Source organism: Aspergillus puulaauensis, chromosome 4, assembly GCF_016861865.1.
Source record: "Aspergillus puulaauensis MK2 DNA, chromosome 4, nearly complete sequence".
Lineage (NCBI taxonomy): Eukaryota > Fungi > Ascomycota > Eurotiomycetes > Eurotiales > Aspergillaceae > Aspergillus > Aspergillus puulaauensis.
The window spans coordinates 2,563,910-2,584,325 of NC_054860.1; the positions used below are offsets into that span (position 1 = coordinate 2,563,910).

The window sequence follows — 20,416 nt, forward strand, 5'->3', positions numbered from 1 at the left end:
TCCTCTCCCGTAATCACCACCTATCTTACTTCTATTTCCTCCCCTTCATCCCTTCCATTTACAAACTCTTATAATGGCAACCCAAGGTATCCGAATCGCTATCGACCGTGGTGGCACTTTCACGGATGCCTGGGCTGAGGTACCTGGACGCAGAGAGCACATCGTCTTCAAGATCCTCTCAGTATGTCCCGATGAATACGACGATGCGCCAACAGAATGTATCAGACAGATTCTCGAGACAGCGTCGGGGACATCAATACCCAAAGGATCATTATTAGATCTTGAATCCATTGAATCCATCCGAATGGGAACGACAGTCGCTACCAACGCTTTACTAGAGCGAAAAGGAGACCGCGTGGCCTTCCTTGTCACCAAGGGCTTCCGAGACATCCTTCTTATCGGAAACCAAACCAGACCCAATCTGTTCGATCTCTCTGTTCAGCGGTTAGAGCAGCTTTATGAGTCGGTGGTAGAAGTCGACGAGCGTATCACTATTGAGGGCGCCAGCGAAGCTCCGCAGGCGCAAGATAAGCCTATCGATGTCTCATCAGATCCAGCACTGGTCGTGGGCCAAACCGGAGAGGTCGTGCGAATCATGAAGAAGCCAGACTTGGCTGCTGTCCGTGTTGACCTTGAGAAACTCAAGGCGCAAGGCTTCAAGAACATTGCTGTTGGCCTTATGCACTCCTATACATATCCAGAACACGAGCTCCAAATCCAGAAGATTGCCGAAGAGATGGGCTTCAAGGTTTCTGCTTCCTCCGTTCTCCAGTCTATGGCCAAATTTGTTCCTCGGAGTCAATCGGCTGTTGCGGACGCGTACCTAACTCCTATGACCTTTGCTTATCTCGACGGCTTCCGCAAGAATTTCAAAGGCCAACTAGAAGATGAGAGTGCAAACAAGCTTCTTATCTGCCAGTCGGACGGTGGACTTACAAGCTGGTCCAAGTTCACTGGCTTGAGGGGTGTTTTGAGTGGGCCTGCTGGTGGTGTCGTCGGACTGTCGAGAACATGCTACGACGATGCTGATAGAATGCCTGTTCTAGGCTTTGATATGGTATGTAGCATGTGTGTGTTTTTCTATTCTACAGCTGTGATTCTAACAATACTTTACAGGGCGGTACTAGCACAGATGTTGCCAGGTACTCTGGTGCTTTGGAACACATCTTTGAGAGCACCTTAGCAGAGGTCACCATTCAAACCCCTCAGTTGGATATTAACACTGTTGCTGCTGGTGGTGGCTCTATACTGGCTTGGGAGAATGGCCTTCTCAAGGTTGGCCCAAGCAGTGCTGGTGCCAATCCAGGACCTGCATGCTATGGCAAGGGAGGCCCCCTGACTGTCACCGACGCCAACTTCCTCCTAGGCAGAATTATTCCAGACTTCTTCCCTCGCAAGCTGGATCTAGATACTGTCAAGGAGAAGTTTAGCACTCTAGCGGACGTCGTCAACAAGGAAAAGGACGGCGGTGAAGCATTTACTCCGGAAACCCTGGCTCTTGGTTTCCTGGCTATCGCCAACGCCACCATGACTCGGCCTATCCGAACCCTCAGCGAGGGTCGCGGCTATGGAGCGGCCAGCCACAACCTAGGATGCTTCGGTGGTGCCGGAGGTCAACACGCTGTTTTCATTGCCCGGGATCTGGGTATCAAGCGGGCTATTATTCCCTGCTATTCCAGTATTCTGTCTGCCTATGGAATGGCATTGGCTGACGTCGTGGTTGAGAACCAAGAACCTGCGGCCATAACCTTCTCAGAAGGGGCCGTACCTGAGATCAAGGCCCGCCTCGAATCCCTGTCATCTCGAGGAGCCAGGGGCCTTGAAGCTCAGGGTTTTGACGCTAGTCTCACCGAGCATGAATGCTTCTTGAACATGCGGTATCAAGGAAGCGATACGTCTCTTATGATTCAAATTTCAGGGAATGTGGAAGATGGCGGTCAAGCCTTCACAGCCAGACACACGCAAGAATTTGGTTTCTCACAGTCTCGCAACATTCTCGTCGATGACGTCCGTGTCCGCAGTGTTGGCAAGTCCCGCGTGCAAAACATTTCCAGCCCATTCGAGGAGCTCAAGAAGCACGACTCTGATGGCCTAACCCCTCGCCCGACTCCTATCTTTGGGCGCAAGATCTTTTTTGAGAAGCACGGCTGGACTCAAACGCCTGTGTATGAGCTCAAGACCATCAGCTCTGGCGTGCGCATTGCCGGTCCTGCTATGATCATCGATAAGACTCAGACTATCGTTGTCGACCATCTGAGCACGGCTGTCGTCCTGCCTGAACACGTTGTCCTTGAAGTCGAGCGTGATGGCCAACAGAGCGTCACAACCGAGACGGTCGACCCCGTGCAACTCAGTGTCTTTGGACATCGATTTATGACAGTTGCCGAGCAGATGGGGCACACTATGGAGAAGACATCCATTTCAGTGAACATCAAGGAGCGCCTGGACTACTCGTGCGCTATCTTCTCGGCAGATGGGGGGCTCGTCGCAAACGCCCCCCATATCCCTAGCCACTTGGGGTCGATGAGTTCTGCAATTGCCTACCAAGCACAGAAGCACAAGGCGGACCTAAAGCCCGGCGATGTCCTTATCAGCAACCACCCGCGAGCCGGCGGCACGCACTTACCTGATATCACAACGATTACTCCTGTCTTTGATGATGAAGACAAAGAAATCATCTTCTTCGTCGCCAACAGAGGTCACCATGCGGATATCGGTGGTATCGTGCCAGGTTCAATGCCTCCCAACTCTACCGAGTTGTGGCAAGAAGGGGCTGCAATTGAGTCATTCAAGATGATCAAGGAGGGTGCTTTTGATGAAGCTGGACTTATCAAGCGTCTTTATGATGAACCAGCGACATTCCCTGGCTGCAGTGGCACACGAACCCTGACTGAAAACATTGCCGACCTGAAGGCTGCTGTTGCTTCCAACCAGAAAGGTATTGAACTTATCCGGGCTCTAGTTAAGGAATTTACCTGGCCAGTGGTGCAACTTTATATGTATGCCATCCAAGATAATGCTGCCCAGTCTGTGCGGGATCTACTGAAGCAGTTTGCTACGAGATACGAAGGTGGTATTCTCGAAGCTACCGAGTACAACGACGATGGTATTCCATTCAAGCTGAAGGTAACCATTGACAAAGAGACCGGTGATGCCGTCTTTGACTTCACCGGAACTGGCGCTGAACATTCTGGCAACCTGAACGCTCCTCCCACCTGCTCATACTCTGTCATCATGGTACGTGAAAATCTTACAAATAACAAAACACCCGACTAACTTCCATCAAAGTACTGCCTCCGCTGCATGATTTCGACAGACATCCCCCTCAACCAGGGCTGTCTGAAACCCATCAAGGTCGTCTGCCCAGACAACACCATCCTCTCCCCCTCCGCCACGGCAGCAACAGTTGGCTGTACAACCGAAACCTCACAAAAGGTGGCTGACCTCGTCCTCCGCGCCTTCAACGCAGCTGCCGCCTCCCAGGGTACAATGAACAACCTCAGCTTCGGCTGCGGTGGCACCGACCCCGTCACGGGCGAAGTCACCAAGGGCTTCGGCTACTACGAGACCATCTGCGGTGGCGCCGGCGCCGGGCTAGGCTGGCATGGGGCAAGTGCCGTGCACACACACATGACAAACACACGCATCACGGACCCCGAGATCTTCGAGAAGCGATACCCCGTAATCCTGCACGAGTTCTCCATCCGCAAGGGGAGTGGCGGTGCGGGCCGCTGGCACGGTGGAGACGGATGCTACCGTGAGATCGAATTCACGATGCCTCTGCAGGTTTCTGTTCTTACGGATCGGAGAGTCACGGCGCCATACGGGCTTGAGGGTGGAGAGGACGGAGAGCGAGGCCAGAATATCTGGGTTCGCAGGGATCCTGTGACGGGTGCGACGAGGCGGGTTTCTCTGGGCCCGCGAAAGACGTCCATGTTTGGTACTGGTGACCGAGTTATCATCTTCACGCCTGGAGGAGGTGGCTATGGGGCTGATCCAGCCAAGAGTGAGAAGGGGTCGAAGCCGTTGACAAATGGTTTAGAGCTGAAGCAGCAGGATTCAAGATCGTTTCTGACGAATGGGTCATTGGGCGTGAGGCATAGCATTGCGACTGGGAATTAGATCCCATGGGTTGTTGTAGTATAGAACATTTAGTTTACATTGCATTTTAACGATTCCCTTTGAGTTCAATAATTTTCCTTGACTTCCAAAATCTAAATCAGAGCTTTCCTCCTATAACCGCAAAAAATAAATGCAAAAAAAGATGGTCCCAGAGGGGGTCGAACCCTCGACTTTCGCGTTATTAGCACGACACTCTAACCGACTGAGTTATGGAACCGCTTGTTGTTTTCGCCGGCCAATTTTTGCCATCATAACCGGGAGCCAATATTTCGAACTTTCTCGCTGCCTTGCTGCCTATCATTACTCTCTGTGTCGAATATATAGTTCGGTGTAAGGAATACCGAAGGAAAAGGAAGCCAGGCTGAGCAAATAAAATCAACACAGGAAATTAAAGTGAATTTGGCTCGAAAATAGCTGCTGACAGGGGCCTTTGTCTCACCATTCACGAGTCATGGCTGCAATCAGGAATGCAGGTGAGGCTGAGGCGACGCAAGCTATGCAGCCTAGTCTTTCACTGTTTCACAGCTATAAAGCTCCCTCCCACCGTACTCAATAAATACATTTCTTAGATCAACTTCTCTATTCTACATTAACAGTACATCCAAAATCACCATGGGCTTCGCAACTTTCGTCTACAACCAATTCTTCGTCCACCCCTCCCTCCCCAATGCCTCCTTCGCCAACCAAACCGTCATAATCACCGGCTCCAACTCCGGTCTAGGCCGCGAAACAGCCCGCCACATCGCACGCCTCGGGGCCCAAAAAGTCATTCTCGCCGTGCGCAACACCTCCGCCGGCGAATCCGCCCGGCTCGACATCGAACAATCCACCGGCTGCCCCCCAGGAACCTGCGAGGTATGGCCCCTCGACCTCGCAGACTCCACTTCGGTGCTCGCATTCTCAGACAAAGCACTCGCGCTCCCGCGCCTCGACGCCCTCGTCCTGAATGCAGCCGTCGCCACTAAAATCTTCCGTCTCGCCCCGGGGGGCTATGAGCAATCCATCACAGTAAACTCCATCTCGCATTTCCTGCTTGCCATCCTTCTTCTCCCGAAACTGCGCCAGACGGCGCGTAACTTCCCCGAAGAGAGGACTGTCGCGCCACATATCACCGTCCTCACCAGCCAGGTCCATGCGTGGCCGCAGTTCCCGCAGTGGAAGGACCCGCGCGGGGTCTTTGCGGCGCTGAGCGATGAGGCTTCGGCGAAGATGGACGAGCGGTATCCCGTGACGAAGCTGCTGAATGTGCTGTTGACGAGGGAGCTTGTTGCGCAGATAGATAATTCTAGTGCCAGTGGCGGCGGCGGTGTGATTGTGAACATGCTCGACACGGGGTTCTGTCACTCGCGGCTGTCGCGCGAGAACGAGGGTATCGAGGCGCTGGTGTTTGATCTTGCGAAGAGGATTTTCGCGCGGTCGGAGGAGGTTGGGGCGCGTACGACGGTTACTGCGATGGCGGGCGGGAGGGAGACGCATGGGCAGTACATGGTGAATGGGGTCGTTGCGTCTGATGCGCTGTCGGAGTTTGTGTGTGGGGAGGATGGGAAGACGGCGCAGAGGAGACTATGGGATGAGTTGAGTGGGATTGCTGAGGGATTGAGGCCGGGGGTTATGACCGGGGTTACTTCATAGAATAAATAGGATATAGGGAGAAGTTATAAGGAGTTGGGAGGTTCGACATAGCATCAAGGAATATAGACAGGGAAATGGATACCAAACTTTTACTCTCCGTGCTGTCAACAGTAATCACTCAACCTCATAATCCCGTACCGTGCTCGTCCCCGTAACCGGGTTCTGATACTCGCGATGGACATGCTTCGACCCATCTCCGCGCCTCTTCACATCCCTCGCCTGGTAGACTCCATCCTCCGTCATTCTCTCCCGATGATGCCGATACCCCCCAGCACCAGTAGCATAATCCACCATCTGGTCATACGCGCCGCTCTCAGGGTCATAGATGGTGCTCCCTTCACCATTATCAAAGGAGGTAGTCTTCACGCGCATTTCAGAATCCTTATCCTTTGCGCTGGTGCCCGTACCCGTGCCCGTTACCTTCACAGACTTATCAGTGAGGACCTCATCGTAGTCAACGTCGGCGTCGTAGTCGTAGACATCTGGGTCATTATCTCCAGCCTGCGGGCCGTAGTTCTGGCCCTGGCTGTAGCCTTGGTCGTAGGTCTCCCCGCCTCCGTATCCGGGCCGTACGTCGCTGTATGTTGTTGCTGAGGGGTTGACAAAGCCGGTGGAGGTTTTGAGGTTGAGGTTTATGATGTCGTCGTCGTCGTCATCGTCGTAGTTGTCTATGTTGTGGAAGCGGGAGTATCGGGCGGTTGAGTAGCGGTCGGTCATTTTGATCTTTTCTTTTTTCCCTTTTCCTTTTCCTTTTATTATTGGAGCACTCGATGGTATTTTGTTGTTTAATCGGTTGGCTGGTGGGTTATATTGAGGGAGAGGGTGGCGAGGTGATGGAGTGGTTATGTATGGGAGTGACCCGGCTTGATGTCACGGGGGCGAGAACCAGGGTCTAGAGTGTTTTAAATAGGCTAAAGTGCTATTTATTTATAACTTGCATTCACATTAAATTGGATATTATTATTCAATTGGATGGAGACCCCATCAATCTGGTAGATGGATCGACTTAGGGCTATTCCACCTGTATAGGCCGCGCCGGTTATACTACCAGAGCGGCAACTTGTTTTCAAATATGAATTATCCTAAGATAAATCACTACTATTCAAATACTTTTATGCAAGGTGTAGGCCGTGTATTTACTTTTTTGAGTTATTGTTTCGTTAAGGCTCCTTGAAATCCCAGTATCAAGGATCGATATGTACAGCACCCATTCAGGTTGGATACATCGTATTGAAGTTTTATAAGCCTTCCCTAAAATGGTATATATTATTAAATATCTCCTATAGTTTAAAACCCACAATCCTGCCAGCCCGTGCTGACAATCAACCCAGACACTAACTTAGCAGACATGACTCACCGTCAGCCCAGATATAAACTCCGCCAAATCCCCACAACCAACACCTTCGACTAAGAAGTAAGAATACTGCTTATTTACTACTGCTCCTAAGAGGCTAAGACCCATCATCTCTAACCATGCCATCAACAACAATAACCCCCGCAGAGCCAACCCACACCCCAGCCATAAAGGCCCTCATCACAGCCGCATTCACCAAATACATCGAGCGGATGGGCAAACCCCCAGCCCCAATGCTCGCAGACTACGCCAATCTCGACGGTGTCTTTGTCCTTACTGCAGCTGCACCATCGACTCTGACTCAATCCAACCTAAACGCTGGCAATGAGGATGACACAATCATCCTCGGCTCCATAACCCTCACCGAAGACCCAGAGACAGACTCAATCAAAGTCAACAATCTAGTCGTGGACCCTGCAGCACAGGGACGGGGGTTTGGGCGCGTTCTCATGGAGTTTGCGGAGACGAGAGCTAGGGAGGTTGGTAGGGGGGCGGTTTCGTTGGCGACGAATGTGAAGATGGTTGAGAATATAGGGCTTTATAAGAAATTGGGGTTTGTGGAGGTTGGGAGGGGGGTGCAGGATGGGTATGAGAGGGTGTTTATGAGGAAGGGTCTGGTTTAACTAGAGTAGATAGATGGGGAATAATAGACAATAGCGTCCGTCCCAAATATATGCCTAATACTCTAATCACCACCTGTATGTCATGTTAGAGCAACTGGAGTGTAATTATTTAGGCATTGATTCTTGGTAATAGCTAAACTAGCTTATTGCCCTGCATATCCGTCTATCCAAGAACTACTCCATCGATATAGCCCAACCCATTTAACACCTCTCCCCAGGCCCTATATAAACCAGACAAGGGAAGCAAAAACACCAAAAATGGTCCCAGAGGGGGTCGAACCCTCGACTTTCGCGTTATTAGCACGACACTCTAACCGACTGAGTTATGGAACCGTGATGGAGGTGCCGAGCTGGATTTTTGACATGATGAGCCAAGCCAGTTTTCATGGCATGTCGAGAGGCTGTTGGGGGGGTTATAACAGAGATTGAACGTGTCGAGAACGCAGGACGATGAATTAAAGAAGTATGAAGGATTTAGGGCTGAAAGGAAGAAATTTCATTGACGATGGAGTTCATGGGTTGGCTTGTGGGTAGAGGTGGAGGCATCGGGCCAGCTGGGGACACCTCACTTAGAAATAGAGAGCGAATCTCGACCATAACGGTAAGTGTTGAGTTGAGATTGGAACAATTAGAGATACGGCATGTGGGAAAAGGGACCAGACGATTTGACGTCGTCTATTCTGGTTGGTGGTGAGGGAAGTGCAGAGAGGAGGACATAATTGTGGTGGGATTGTAGTGGGAAAGTGGCTCCGGCTATAAAGCACAAAATTACGAACCGAACATCAATTGGTTCCATAACTCAGTCGGTTAGAGTGTCGTGCTAATAACGCGAAAGTCGAGGGTTCGACCCCCTCTGGGACCATGAGTTTTTGCCCCTCGTTCTTCTTCTTTTTAATTGCTAATCTCGTATGTGATTCATGCATTGCACAAAATAGCCAATTCTCAATGGACATGCATGGATTGACTTGGCTGCGTTACTTTGACTCATTCATTGGAGCCAAGCATCAGAGTGACTCAATGGTCTTTGTCTTACCTTCGCGATCTGATTGCAGCCTTTTAACAGTCGCCACATTAAAATATTCATTCTTGACATCCACCATCCTTCACGGCAAAACGTCTGGCAGACCGAGATCGCGGCGTCTCCCGCCGCATTCGCATTGGATTTTCGATATACTCCGACCCCACATGGGCGAGCCACGCTGACAAAAGATCTGCCCCCAGTTGCAGGATAAAAGTTTTATATATCATCCTTCAACCCCTCGGACCAGGGCATACGACAGGAGGGATGCAGTCGAACGAAGTTCAGTTCGTTCACTTCAACGATGTCGTGAGCTTTGTCCTGGCCAGAAGCACGTTATTGCAGGTCCTAACAAATTGCTGCCTAGTATCACATCCCATCAGCTGCGCAACTCACACGGTTCTTGAACCTGCAGAGGGAATTTGCAGCCTCTAATCCAAAGGCTCAGACCCTGACCGTTTTCAGCGGTGACGCCTTTTCACCATCTCTCGAGGCAAGTGTCTTGAAAGGCGAGCATATTTTGCCGATACTGGACCTCGTAGGGATTGACATTGGATGTTACGGAAACCATGGTCGGGCCGCAATTCTCGTGTTCCTTTTCCTTTCCTTGGGGACTGGCACTGACAACAACAAAAACAGACTTCGATTTTGGTGATGCAAAGCTAATCGAGCTCTCGAGCCGGTTGAAGTTCCCATGGCTGCTTTCAAATGGTTTTCACCACCCTGCTGGAGATCGAAAAAGATTGCTCGGTTCTGGTCAAGAGTATCTCGTCCGGCACCTGGACAATGGTCTTCGAGTTGGATCCATAGGGCTTGCTGGGACGTATGTATCGTACATAGCTGTCTCATGACTAGCCCAGCTAATCTTAAACGCAGTGACTGGCCATCAAATTGCTCGGCCCTGCCACCCTGCGAGATTGAATCACCGGTTCAAGCCGCTTGTCGTTTAGCACGCCACCTGCGGGTAAATGAGCGCTGCGATCTAGTTATTGCACTGACGCACATGCGAGTCCCGGAAGATATGGACGTAGCGAATGCAACTGCCACGGGAGACAGCAGAATCGACTTGCTACTCGGCGGGCATGACCATGAAGTAGTAAGAAGGTTTGCAGGCGACACAGATTTAACTGCAGAGAACGTCGAGCAGGGACGCAAAGTCTCTGACCTTGAAGTCGACGGGAGGCTTCCTGAGGCTGAAGGCAACATCAGACTCGTCAAGAGCGGGACAGACTGGAGAGCCTTGTCGCTAGTACGACTGATTGTTCAAAGAGACGAAAATGGGACAGTGGTAGGGTCTACCGTGAAATGTGGGTAGTCGCCGCTGTTCCAAGTAAGTCTTTTCTTATGGCTGACCGAGAGGAAGTGCAACAATACACCGATACCCAAGCCGCCATAGCGACACCGCAGCCACCATCCAACGTAATCGAAATGCTAGAGGAAATCCACGGTCGAGTTGGAAAGCGAGTCCAAAAGCCGCTCTTGCACTCTGCTGTCCCGCTCGACGGCCGCAACTTTGCAATTCGAAGCCAAGAGACAAACCTTGGCAATATGCTGGCTGACGCCGTTCGGGCGTTCTATGACACCGAGGTGGGCTTCTTCAACGGTGGTGGGGTCAGGAGTGACCTGATCCTGAAGGCTACCGTGCCCGACGGCGAACCCTTGCTAGTCAGAGACATTATCAGTAAGCCAGATCATCTTCACATCTGACAAAAACTGACAAGATAACAACGAAAGATATTTGCCCATTTGGGAATAGCCTTGTCGTCAAGCGGCTCACGGGCGAAGCCATCCGGCTTGCACTAGAGAACTCCGTGTCTGACAAGCATACGGATGGCCGATTCCTGCAGATCTCGGGATTGCGGATGGTAGCGAGCTGGCAACGGCCGGAAGGGTCTCGGGTTGTAGACGTCTTTCTCGAAAAGCCTAATGGTAGCCTTGAGCCGCTGGAGCCAGTCCGTACCTATACTGTCGCCATGCCAGGATTCATCGCGCAGGGGTTCGACGGCTTTTCCTGGTTTCCACAGATGGAGACCATCGTAGGGGAAGAAGCAGCAATGACGGATTCAGGTTTGCTCCTTGCTATGCTTGGGCACAGCGAAGAACGCGCGGATGGCGATTCAGATCATAATGCTCATGCCACGGGCATTGAGCGAGCCCGCACGCTGACTATTGTCGGCCAAACCCCTTCTGATTCTTTACCCATTGTGAGTCCTGTTGTAGAAAATAGAATCAGGTTTGTCGGGTTATAGACGTTTACATCGTTAAATACAGATAGCTGGACCGAATACCACAGGATGTGTTGATGTGACTTCGAGATGACGATAGCCGGTTCTTGGCTGTCAGGCCTTACAGTAACTTCCTCCAAGTATAGAAGACCCTGCGAGTCTGGACCTCGGGAGAAAGCGTGGGTGCCCGAAGCCTCAAAGACCCATATAAAACTCTTGTTTATCCATAGTGGAGACAAACGGGCCTCGGTGCGTCTTACTCTTTGCTCTTTGGTTGTTTCAGAACAATGTTGCCTCCAGGAGTCCAAACCCCAAGGGCGAGACAGGGGTTGTCTCGCCGATAAAATCACCACCGAAAGAGCCTATATCTGAACTCCGGAATATTAGTGACACAAAGCCAGACGAAAATGATGCGCAGCTTACAAGCGAGACGGATAAATATCCAGAGAACGGGTGGCCGATGCTTGACCTCGGTTACGAGCCAGTCCCAAACCAAGATAGGCGATTGTTCCCACTTGTTCTGCCCAAGAATGCGACAGTTCCGACTGGAAGACCGGGTGGAACGGCAAGCTTGACACTGGAAGGCTCGAATGGTTGGCAAATTGGAGAGAGCAAACAAGCAGGATGACCAGAGGCAGAAATGATGGTGGAGCCCCCGTTCAGATCGAGTGGAGATGCTTGGATTCACGCCTTCACCTGAACGACCTCGCAGTTTCGACTTTGCATTTTTTTCTCTTCTTCTCAAGTTCTTCCCTCACAAACTGGGTTACTGTGAATATGATGATTCTGTCGAGTATCTGATACTTATGCATCGCTCTAGCGCCCGTCCTTCAGCACTAATGGACTTTTACCTATCGCATTCGCCTTTCTCTATAACGAATTCCAAAACGAATTCCAAACGACTAGCAGCTTAATTTAATACCGCATCTTTATCGGAAGTTAATATAGTTTTGGACATGGAAGAGAAGGGCGCCGTGGAACCGAAGGCCCCGGAACGGCCGCATGAGACGGCAAGAGAAACATCACTTTCCGACGACGATGACCTTCACTCGATATCTCAGAGATCGGAAAACACCCAGACGGGCCCGGGCAAAGATGCCGAAGACCAGGTAATGCCCGAGTCACAGGCCGAAGAGCCTCCCAAAGTGGTGCCCAGACTCAAGCGGCGAGGCCTCTTCGGCCAAATCACCTTGGTAGACGAAGTCGAGAACCCAAAGGCCTATCCAAGGAACAAGAAATGGTTCATCACATTCGTCGTTGCTGTTGCCGGCTCTGTGGCTCCCATGGGCAGTTCAATCTTCTTTCCGGCCCTCACGCAAGTCGCCGACGAGCTCAACTCAACAACAACGATCACGAACTTGACCATCTCGCTGTATATGCTGAGCATGTCCATCTTCCCGCTGTGGTGGTCGTCCTTCAGTGAGAGACTTGGTCGACGAACAATCTACATAACATCCTTTGCACTCTTCGTCGTCTTCAATGTCCTCTGCGCCGTGTCCAACTCAATCGCCATGCTCATCGTGATGCGTCTACTAAGCGGAGGCGCCTCAGCCTCCGTCCAGGCCGTCGGCGCAGGGACAATCGCCGATATCTGGGACGCCCGCGAGCGAGGCCGTGCCATGGGAATCTTTTACCTTGGTCCGCTGTGTGGCCCATTGATAGCCCCCATCGTCGGAGGAGCCCTCGCCCAGCGCTGGCAATGGCGGAGCACAATGTGGTTCTTTACAGCATACGGCGGTGTCGTCGTCGCGCTCATCCTTCTTGGCCTGCCCGAGACCCTACCCGCAGCCAAACCCATCCTCCCAGACCCCAGGACCGGCACCACCGACCAAGACGAACCCCTCGGCCGTCGCTTGAGCCGGGTCTCCTCGCGTCAAGTCATCGGTGCAACAGCCCGCTGGCTCAAGCTCCTCAAAATCATCTTCATCGACCCTCTCAAAATCATTCTCTACCTCCGCTATCTCCCCGTTCTGCTAACAGTCTACTACGCCGCCATAACATTCGGCTCCCTGTACGTCCTCAACGTCAGTATCGAACACACCTTCGGCGAAGCACCCTACAACTTCGACACACTAATCGTCGGCCTCCTCTACATCCCCAACTCCCTAGGCTACGTGGTATCAAGTATCTTCGGCGGCCGCTGGATCGACAGTATCATGGTCCGCGAAGCCAAAAAGGCCAACCGCTATGACGAAAACGGGAACCTCGTCTTCCGCCCGGAGGACCGCATGCGTGAGAATGCCTGGCTCGGTGCTATGCTATACCCAGCTGGTCTGATTTGGTATGGCTGGACCGCGGACCGCGGGGTGTTTTGGCTTGCTCCGGTGCGTACTTATTCCCAATCCCTATCTGTATTCGTTTAATATGTGCCCAAGCAACAACTAACTCAGCCCAGATGATAGCAAACTTCTTCTTCGGCATCGGCAGCATGCTAATCTTCAGCATGGTAACAACAATGCTGACCGAGTTCATGCCGCGGAAATCCTCCGAGGGCGTGGCACTGAACAACTTCATGCGTAATATCTTCTCCTGCGTGGGCTCGTTCGTCACGGCGCCGATCATCAATGCTATTGGCAATGGCTGGCTGTTTACCATTATTGGTCTTGTTTCGTTTGCCAGTAGTGGGGTTATTGTTGTTATGAAGGTGTTTGGGCCACGGTGGAAGGCGGGCATGGATGCGCTTATGCAGTAATCTGGGTCCCTTACCTAGGTTTGAGGGGTGTAGGTGTCTCTAAAAGCTAGAGAATGATTTTGATCGGTTTGTTTTGGATTGGACTATATATAGGTTTGAAATAGATACCCAAATGCAGCGTGCTCCTTTTTTGATATCCACATATGAAGAATATTTGATAGGGGGTTTTGTTACCCAGTCATCAAACGCACTAATAGTTACTATGTACTACTGGCACTCAACGGGTGTCTCAATTGTTCTTGTTGTGGCAGAACTTTCATTCTAATGGTGCAAAGCTTACTATGGTCAGAGCCACTACATGTTCTGAACGGCGGAGGCCTCTTGTTTCGCAGGAATAACTCTCCAACACCAACCGCACCAGCTTCGATGCGTTCCCTCCTCCTCACGGGTAAGGTAGTCACCCGTGTCCCGCTCGTCTTCGTGCTCAACAACACAAGCGCCTACCATGACTCGCTTCTTTGCCCTCTGCTTCACCCTTCCTCCGATTCCGATGATCTCCTGTCTTAGATATCCAGGTTCCCTTTCCTCGGGGTCTTCCCACCTCTCGTGCGAATGATTATGAGAGCCATTATGGGCCTGTTCGAATCTATGTCCGAAATGATAACCATACTCAGGCGGGCTGTGCGACATTGACTCATCGGCCTCGCACTCTACTTCCAGCTCAATTTCCTGGCCTGCAAGGCAGCTCTCCCCACGTCCGCATTTGACGCCTTGGCAGCCTTCGCCAATTCCTGTCCCCAGGCCACCTAGGTATGTGCTGTATCGTGTACGCCATGTCCAAACCCGGCGGTATGTAGTATCATTCCTGCGCAGCTTTTGGCCACACTGGTTGCAGAGCCATAATACATCTTGGCAAGTACATGTATCCCGCAATAGCACAGTAGATGTCTTGTTCGTGGTATCGGCCGTCGTCGAAGGTAGAGGGGCATGAAGAGACGAGGTTACGAGTTTATTCAGCGGCACTCTACGACAAGTCGTACATAGTCGGCGAATTCGGTTCTTCAAAGTCGCGCTATTCGGGGGTTTCGCTGTGCAGTTCTAAAAGCAATCAAATTAGTATCATTCAACCTGTCCGAGAATTGCTTAGAACGGGAGCCTTACGCGACAGACAACTTTCGAACAACCACGACATTCGGCAACCATATCTCGAGCACATTTCGCGATCTTGCCGCTCGTCAGTTGTCCGGAACTCACTGCACCCCGACTCAGCAGCCGAATTACGGATTTGACGCTGTCCGGAATGGCGGCGCCGCTTTGCAGCATGTCCGAGAGTGTCTCAATATACTCATTCTCGCAACGTAAAGTCTGCTTGGCGAGCTGATGCCGGTAAGGGCTCAGGTTCGCATAAAACTGGCGGCATGTCCCGGATAGGGCATACAACGTGCTGAGGTCGACCGACCGAGCGATCTCCTTGGCAATCCTGGGTTTTTGTGTTAGCTCACTATGAACCAGGCACGCAAGTCGCTTGGTTCAGAAGCAATTCATACGGATAGCAGCCTAAAGCTACTGAGAACGCATTCCGAATAGTGGAGTTTTGCTGCTCATTCTCAGAGGAACTTGAGGCCCCTCGGGGAACTTCAGCAGACGGGTTCTCGCTGGACGGCAGTTCAAAGCCGACGCTCAGCTTCGAGACCCCGGGCTTCCCCGGGTCAACATATGGAGGCTGGAAGGCATCCGGGCTTTTTAGCACGGCATGTTTGCCCACAGGGTCATTGTCGTAGTCAACAAACACCACCATATTGGCGGGAGGTACAAAGAGAAAAAAAGATAGACAAGCGTATAGCCTTGATCAGGACCCAGGCTCTTCCATAGCTTTAAGGAGATATGAGCAGTGTATAGATCGACGATCCGCCGTGGGATGATGCGGTTGTGAAGCTTCCAGACCTCCAGCTCCGTCTTCGGCGTGAGGTGGAGATTCTGGTTCGTCTCGGCGATCGCGAAGCCGATCAGGTTCCTTTCCTTCTGCTCTTGACGTGCTTCCTGCCCGATACCGCCGATTCAGAGTGCCACAATCAATCGAGCGCAATCACATAAGATCTAGTCCTGTAATGGAGGGGAAATGGAGGGGAATTGAGGTCACTCTTAAAGCACGTGAATCTGGAACACGGGCCGCCTCTTGACACTTGCCTTATCAGGAAGGTCCGTCGAGACCCCTCATCCACGTGACATCTATGGCCATAGGGCCGAGGTCACATGATATCCACCGCGGGGTGAATGGAGGGGCAAGCTGTATGACAACAGCGGGCTTGAAAGGTGGATGCGGTCTGCAAGGTTTAGATATACAAATATACTGTCTCCTGGTATGTAGAGAATGCCCATGATCTAACTGTTGTCAGCTCGTCTGTATATCCTACGTCGGACAGCTTCCGTTTCCCCGTCGAACTTTGACCCATAACTATCCCCACAGGGTGAAGAAAGCCCCGAGAAGTTGGGGTAATAACCGGATATTGAGTCACAGATAAAAGGTTGCCTGTCCTCGTATCCGACGGTTTCCTCTCCGTGCTATTATCTCTTACACTGCTGAAGGCGCGTCGTTGGCAAATATCCGCCCAACCCCATCAGAATGCCGCTTAATTCGAGAGCCGTCTATTCCCGACAGAACGCTGACTTTGCTCCGTTTTCGAGTCGGAGAAGTACCGTGCATAGTACAAATGGCATTGTCACATGCACGCAGCCTCTTGCGGCCGCAGCAGGGCAAAAGATTTTGAGTCAGGGTGGAAATGCTGCAGTATGTCCCTTGGCTCCTATACGCCGTCCAAAGCTAACGATCACAGGATGCAGCGGTGGCAGTTGGTATGAGAAACCTCATTTAATAGAGATGGCCTATCTAATAATGAATTAGCTGCCGCACTGAATGTCACAGAGCCCTCTTCTACCGGAATCGGAGGAGATATGTTCTGCCTCTACTATGATGCGAAGACAAAGAAGATTAGTTCGCTCAATGGCTCAGGCCGGTATCCTTCCAATGTGACTCTGGACAAGATCAGAGCAGACCTGAAGGCTGGCCCGGATGAAGCAGGAGGAATCCCCATGAACAGTGTTCTCGCAGTTACAACACCTGGAGCAGCTGCCGGGTGGGTTGACACCGTCGAGAAGTTCGGCAGTGGCAATGTTTCCTTACAGCAGATTCTCCAACCAGCCATTGATCTTGCAGAGGAAGGCTTTCCTGTATCCGAATTAGCATCATTTTTCGTGAGAACATCCCTGGACTACTAAACACCACAAGCCAGTCGCCTTAAACTAACAGCTCCCAGTGGCAAGAAAGTGAGAATCTCCTCTGGAAAGCATCTCCAAATGCGCACGAGATCCTCAAAGCCGATTCTAAAGCCAAAGATGGCTTTAGAAGCCCTCTCCCCGGCGAAATCCTCAAGAACCCAACAATGGCACAAACCTTCCGCGCCCTCGCCGCAGAAGGCAAAAAGGGTTTCTACGAAGGCCGCGTAGCTCAGGAAATCGTCAAAGTCGTCCAAGACCTCGGCGGTTACTTGACCCTCGACGATCTCAAATCCCACTCCTCCACTGGCACCCAAGAAACAGAGGCCATTTCGCTCAAGTTCAGCGGCCAAGACATCACAAGCAAGCAGACGGCCGGCACAGACGACCCAGACGGCAAGTCCAACCAGGGCGTCGAGATCTGGGAACACCCTCCCAACGGGCAGGGCATCGTCGCCCTTATCGCCCTAGGCATCCTCCAGGAACTCGAGAAGACAGGCAAAATTCCCTCCTTCACTGAATCCCAACACAACAGCGCCGAATACCTGCACGCCGTCATCGAATCCCTCCGCATCGCCTTCGCAGACGCCTCATGGTGGGTTACAGACCCCGATGTGGAAACCGTGCCCACAAAGGACCTCCTCAACCCTTCATACCTAGCCGAACGCGCCAAACTCTTCAGCCCAACCAAAGCAACCGACATCCTGGACCACGGCAGCCCCGCCCACAACCACTGCGACACCGTGTACTTCGCCGTAACCGACAAAGCCGGCAACGGCATCTCCTTCATAAACTCCAACTACGCCGGGTTCGGATCCGGCATTATCCCCAAGGGGTGCGGGTTCACGCTCCAGAACCGCGGCGCCAATTTCTCGCTTTCCACGGGCCACCCCAACATCCTTGCGCCGGGGAAGAGACCCTACCATACCATTATCCCGGCTATGATTACCAATGCCTCGGACGGCAGCCTGCACTCAGTCTACGGGGTCATGGGTGGCTTCATGCAGCCGCAGGGCCACGTGCAGGTTCTGTTGAATATGCTTGCATTTAACTACCACCCGCAGGCGGCGCTGGACTCGCCGCGGGTGTGTATTGCGGCGGGCAACCCGGAGCTGGGGAAGGTGCTGGATCGCACGGTTTATGTTGAGGAGGGGATTAGTGACGAGGCGGTTGAGGGGCTGAAGAAGCTAGGGCATAAGGTGAAGGTGTTGAAGGGGTGGGAGAGGGGGATGTTTGGTCGCGGACAGATTATTCGGTGCCATCATGATGATGGGCGGTTGGTGTATAGTGCCGGGAGTGATATGAGGGGCGATGGGATGGCGGTTCCGGTTGTTTGAGTCTATCACTACGAACAAGATATGCCTAGAAGGGGGGTCATGGATGAAGAAATCATAATACAAAGGCAAGCGGACAATACTATAATTATCAATTTCAACAATCCATCTATCTTTTTAAAAATGAGATCTGCTGTGTAAATGTCTCAAACTCAAGCCTTGTTTATCTAGTTCTCATCTAAACAAAACAAAGTAAAGAAAGGTATCTAAGATGGATAACTCAATCATATAGAACAAGGCAAGAACCAAAAAGTAAGCCATAGAAATCTTGACGCATTGCACATGCAGTGTAAGCCAGTAAAGCACGATATTGGGGCGAAGCTGAGAAGAGATGGTATGAGATGAGACGAGATGAGATGAGATGAGAAAAAAACGTTGGGGTATAAATTCGTAAGTAAACAGCCTCAGCTAGGGAGTAAAGCCGGGCGCGTAGTAAGTAGGTAGCACACAGTAACAACAAGTAAGTAGCACAGGACTCGAGATAAACTATGAGGAATGTGTATCCATGCAAGCCAATGACAAAAAAAATAGAAATTCAACGCCAGAACCCATCCATGATTTCATTTCCGAACCGAACCAACGCTCTATAATCCGGGTAAACAAGACAAAGGAAATTAATAATAGGGGGCAAAACAAGAAAAGATAAGAAAAGACAGCAAGGAAAAGCTCATAATTACAAATCGTTTCGGGGGTAAAGGATGTTGCTGATTGCTGAGGTGTCCGTGCCGGGCACTCGCTCGCATATGTTTTCTTTTTCTTTCGAAGCCGTGCGATGATGGGGGTGGTGAGAGTTCGATTGAGCCTTCTTTGCATGATTGCTGTTTCAATTCCAGCTGGTCTGTGGGGTAAGACAAGGCTGCACTTTGTGTAACAAGTGCTCCTTTGCGACTCCCAAGATTTGCGAGTCGAGATTGGTGGAAGTTGGCTTCGAAGTTCTTTTTATAGGGGGTTTTATTATTGGTCGAGTTGTTTTCGATGCACGTTTGCGCAGATCGACTCGGAGACACAGGCTGAAATCGAACAGGTCGCCGCGAAGTGTGATTGACGTGCATGCGATTGAATTATTATTTGCGAAGTTGGTGGATAATTGTGGACATCACAGGGACCAGTTGGAGCCCTTATTCTCGCCCGCTGCTTCGTAATGCACTGGTGCGTAGTTCATCTGTTGTGGTGGCATGGGCCATGATTGTGACTGGTAGTGTAGCGCCTGATTGGGTGAGTTAGTTTTGCGGAATGGAGAACCAAGGGCTGGGAGTGTCTTACTGGATGGATGAGGCTGTCGGGAATCGACATGGGAACCATGTTAGCCGGGCCCACATTGTTGTTGCTGTTGTTGTCATGGCGGTCCCAGCCATCCAGTGTTGCGTGCATGGAGACCGGAGAAGATGTCAATTCAGAGTCGACGATCGGGTCTGGATATGAGTCGACAACTCCAGGCGGGGTAGATGAAACGGAGGAACCAGAGTATGAGGGAACAGAGTACATTGTGCCGTCCGAAGATGGAGACGAGCAGGCTTCAGGTGTTGAGTAAAATCGGGTTTCTTCCGTGGGTTCTTGAATCCGAGGAGCAGACATAATATGCGTCTGGTGTTCTGAAGGCATCTCCATCGAGTTCCATAGTATCCCGTCAATTGCGAGGTCGGGGTGGACAGCTGTTGTCTTGGAAATTGGGTTCTGGGGTTGCGGCATAGCCATGTATGATGCTTGGTTTGGGGGAACCATGGTGTATGTAGGGACGTATTGCTCGACAGAGGACCTAGCAGATTGGTGGCGTTCCCATTGCGCTGAAGAATCCATCTGAGCTTCAAGTTCACTAAAGTTGTTCGTTAGTATTGCTGGCACAGCGTCCATCAGAGAACTCCAGGAGACATACTGTCGTTCCATGTGTCGCGCGAGTAAATCGGGACGGTGGAATGATTTCTTGCAGCCAGTTTGAGTGCACCGGTAGAGTGCCTCGGGGTTGTGGTTGAGTTCATGGCGCCTACAATGGCAATGTTAGTATATACAAGAACAAAGGGCAAAGGAGAGTGAAGTAGGATAGGATCGCATACCTCTTGTGTTCGGCGCGCGTGAAAACCTTCTGACATCCTGGATATTCACAGGCATGGACGCGCTTCCCTTTCTTTGCTTTGCTGATGCGATGGGTGGTGGGAGTGTAAGTGATTGGGAGAGAAATCTCCGAGGGGGCAGTGGTTCGAGGCAT

General features: G+C 51.5%; 10 protein-coding genes and 3 non-coding genes across 13 annotated transcripts; 7 read left to right on the plus strand and 6 right to left on the minus strand.

Moving 5' to 3' along the window:
- Positions 1–73: 73 nt before the first annotated feature.
- Positions 74–4,122, plus strand: APUU_41025S (uncharacterized protein; the record flags this gene model as incomplete). The annotated part of the gene is made up of 3 exons (XM_041704162.1): positions 74–1,057; positions 1,117–3,237; positions 3,289–4,122. The coding sequence occupies 3 exons, from the start codon at positions 74–76 to the stop codon at positions 4,120–4,122; spliced, it is 3,939 nt and encodes a 1,312-aa protein (XP_041556775.1).
- A 143-nt stretch (positions 4,123–4,265) lies between these two features.
- Positions 4,266–4,339, minus strand: APUU_t40022A. Its single transcript has one exon. It is a non-coding gene; the product is annotated as a tRNA-Ile (tRNA).
- Positions 4,340–4,734: 395 nt separating this feature from the next.
- On the plus strand, positions 4,735–5,754 carry APUU_41026S (uncharacterized protein; the record flags this gene model as incomplete). Its single annotated transcript, XM_041704164.1, has 1 exon — positions 4,735–5,754. One exon carries the CDS (start codon positions 4,735–4,737, stop codon positions 5,752–5,754), a length of 1,020 nt encoding a protein of 339 aa, XP_041556776.1.
- A 114-nt stretch (positions 5,755–5,868) lies between these two features.
- APUU_41027A (uncharacterized protein) lies at positions 5,869–6,471 on the minus strand (the record flags this gene model as incomplete). Its single annotated transcript, XM_041704165.1, has 1 exon — positions 5,869–6,471. The coding sequence occupies one exon, from the start codon at positions 6,469–6,471 to the stop codon at positions 5,869–5,871; it is 603 nt and encodes a 200-aa protein (XP_041556777.1).
- A 756-nt stretch (positions 6,472–7,227) lies between these two features.
- APUU_41028S (GNAT family N-acetyltransferase) lies at positions 7,228–7,731 on the plus strand (the record flags this gene model as incomplete). The annotated part of the gene is made up of 1 exon (XM_041704166.1): positions 7,228–7,731. The coding sequence occupies one exon, from the start codon at positions 7,228–7,230 to the stop codon at positions 7,729–7,731; it is 504 nt and encodes a 167-aa protein (XP_041556778.1).
- A 259-nt stretch (positions 7,732–7,990) lies between these two features.
- APUU_t40023A lies at positions 7,991–8,064 on the minus strand. The gene has a single exon. It is a non-coding gene; the product is annotated as a tRNA-Ile (tRNA).
- A 455-nt stretch (positions 8,065–8,519) lies between these two features.
- APUU_t40024S lies at positions 8,520–8,593 on the plus strand. The gene has a single exon. It is a non-coding gene; the product is annotated as a tRNA-Ile (tRNA).
- A 725-nt stretch (positions 8,594–9,318) lies between these two features.
- APUU_41029S (bifunctional metallophosphatase/5'-nucleotidase) lies at positions 9,319–10,998 on the plus strand (the record flags this gene model as incomplete). The annotated part of the gene is made up of 4 exons (XM_041704167.1): positions 9,319–9,572; positions 9,626–10,056; positions 10,113–10,430; positions 10,484–10,998. 4 exons carry the CDS (start codon positions 9,319–9,321, stop codon positions 10,996–10,998), a joined length of 1,518 nt encoding a protein of 505 aa, XP_041556779.1.
- Positions 10,999–11,930: 932 nt separating this feature from the next.
- On the plus strand, positions 11,931–13,666 carry APUU_41030S (MFS transporter; the record flags this gene model as incomplete). Its single annotated transcript, XM_041704168.1, has 2 exons — positions 11,931–13,298; positions 13,370–13,666. The coding sequence occupies 2 exons, from the start codon at positions 11,931–11,933 to the stop codon at positions 13,664–13,666; spliced, it is 1,665 nt and encodes a 554-aa protein (XP_041556780.1).
- Positions 13,667–13,960: 294 nt separating this feature from the next.
- On the minus strand, positions 13,961–15,404 carry APUU_41031A (uncharacterized protein; the record flags this gene model as incomplete). The annotated part of the gene is made up of 3 exons (XM_041704169.1): positions 13,961–14,704; positions 14,768–15,086; positions 15,154–15,404. The coding sequence occupies 3 exons, from the start codon at positions 15,402–15,404 to the stop codon at positions 13,961–13,963; spliced, it is 1,314 nt and encodes a 437-aa protein (XP_041556781.1).
- Positions 15,405–16,229: 825 nt separating this feature from the next.
- Positions 16,230–18,216, plus strand: APUU_41032S (gamma-glutamyltransferase family protein; the record flags this gene model as incomplete). Its single annotated transcript, XM_041704170.1, has 4 exons — positions 16,230–16,394; positions 16,441–16,459; positions 16,509–16,858; positions 16,921–18,216. 4 exons carry the CDS (start codon positions 16,230–16,232, stop codon positions 18,214–18,216), a joined length of 1,830 nt encoding a protein of 609 aa, XP_041556782.1.
- Positions 18,217–18,827: 611 nt separating this feature from the next.
- On the minus strand, positions 18,828–19,265 carry APUU_41033A (uncharacterized protein; the record flags this gene model as incomplete). The annotated part of the gene is made up of 1 exon (XM_041704171.1): positions 18,828–19,265. The coding sequence occupies one exon, from the start codon at positions 19,263–19,265 to the stop codon at positions 18,828–18,830; it is 438 nt and encodes a 145-aa protein (XP_041556783.1).
- Positions 19,266–19,309: 44 nt separating this feature from the next.
- Positions 19,310–20,416, minus strand: APUU_41034A (C2H2-type zinc finger protein; the record flags this gene model as incomplete). Its single annotated transcript, XM_041704172.1, has 4 exons — positions 19,310–19,420; positions 19,477–20,026; positions 20,087–20,194; positions 20,265–20,416. The coding sequence occupies 4 exons, from the start codon at positions 20,414–20,416 to the stop codon at positions 19,310–19,312; spliced, it is 921 nt and encodes a 306-aa protein (XP_041556784.1).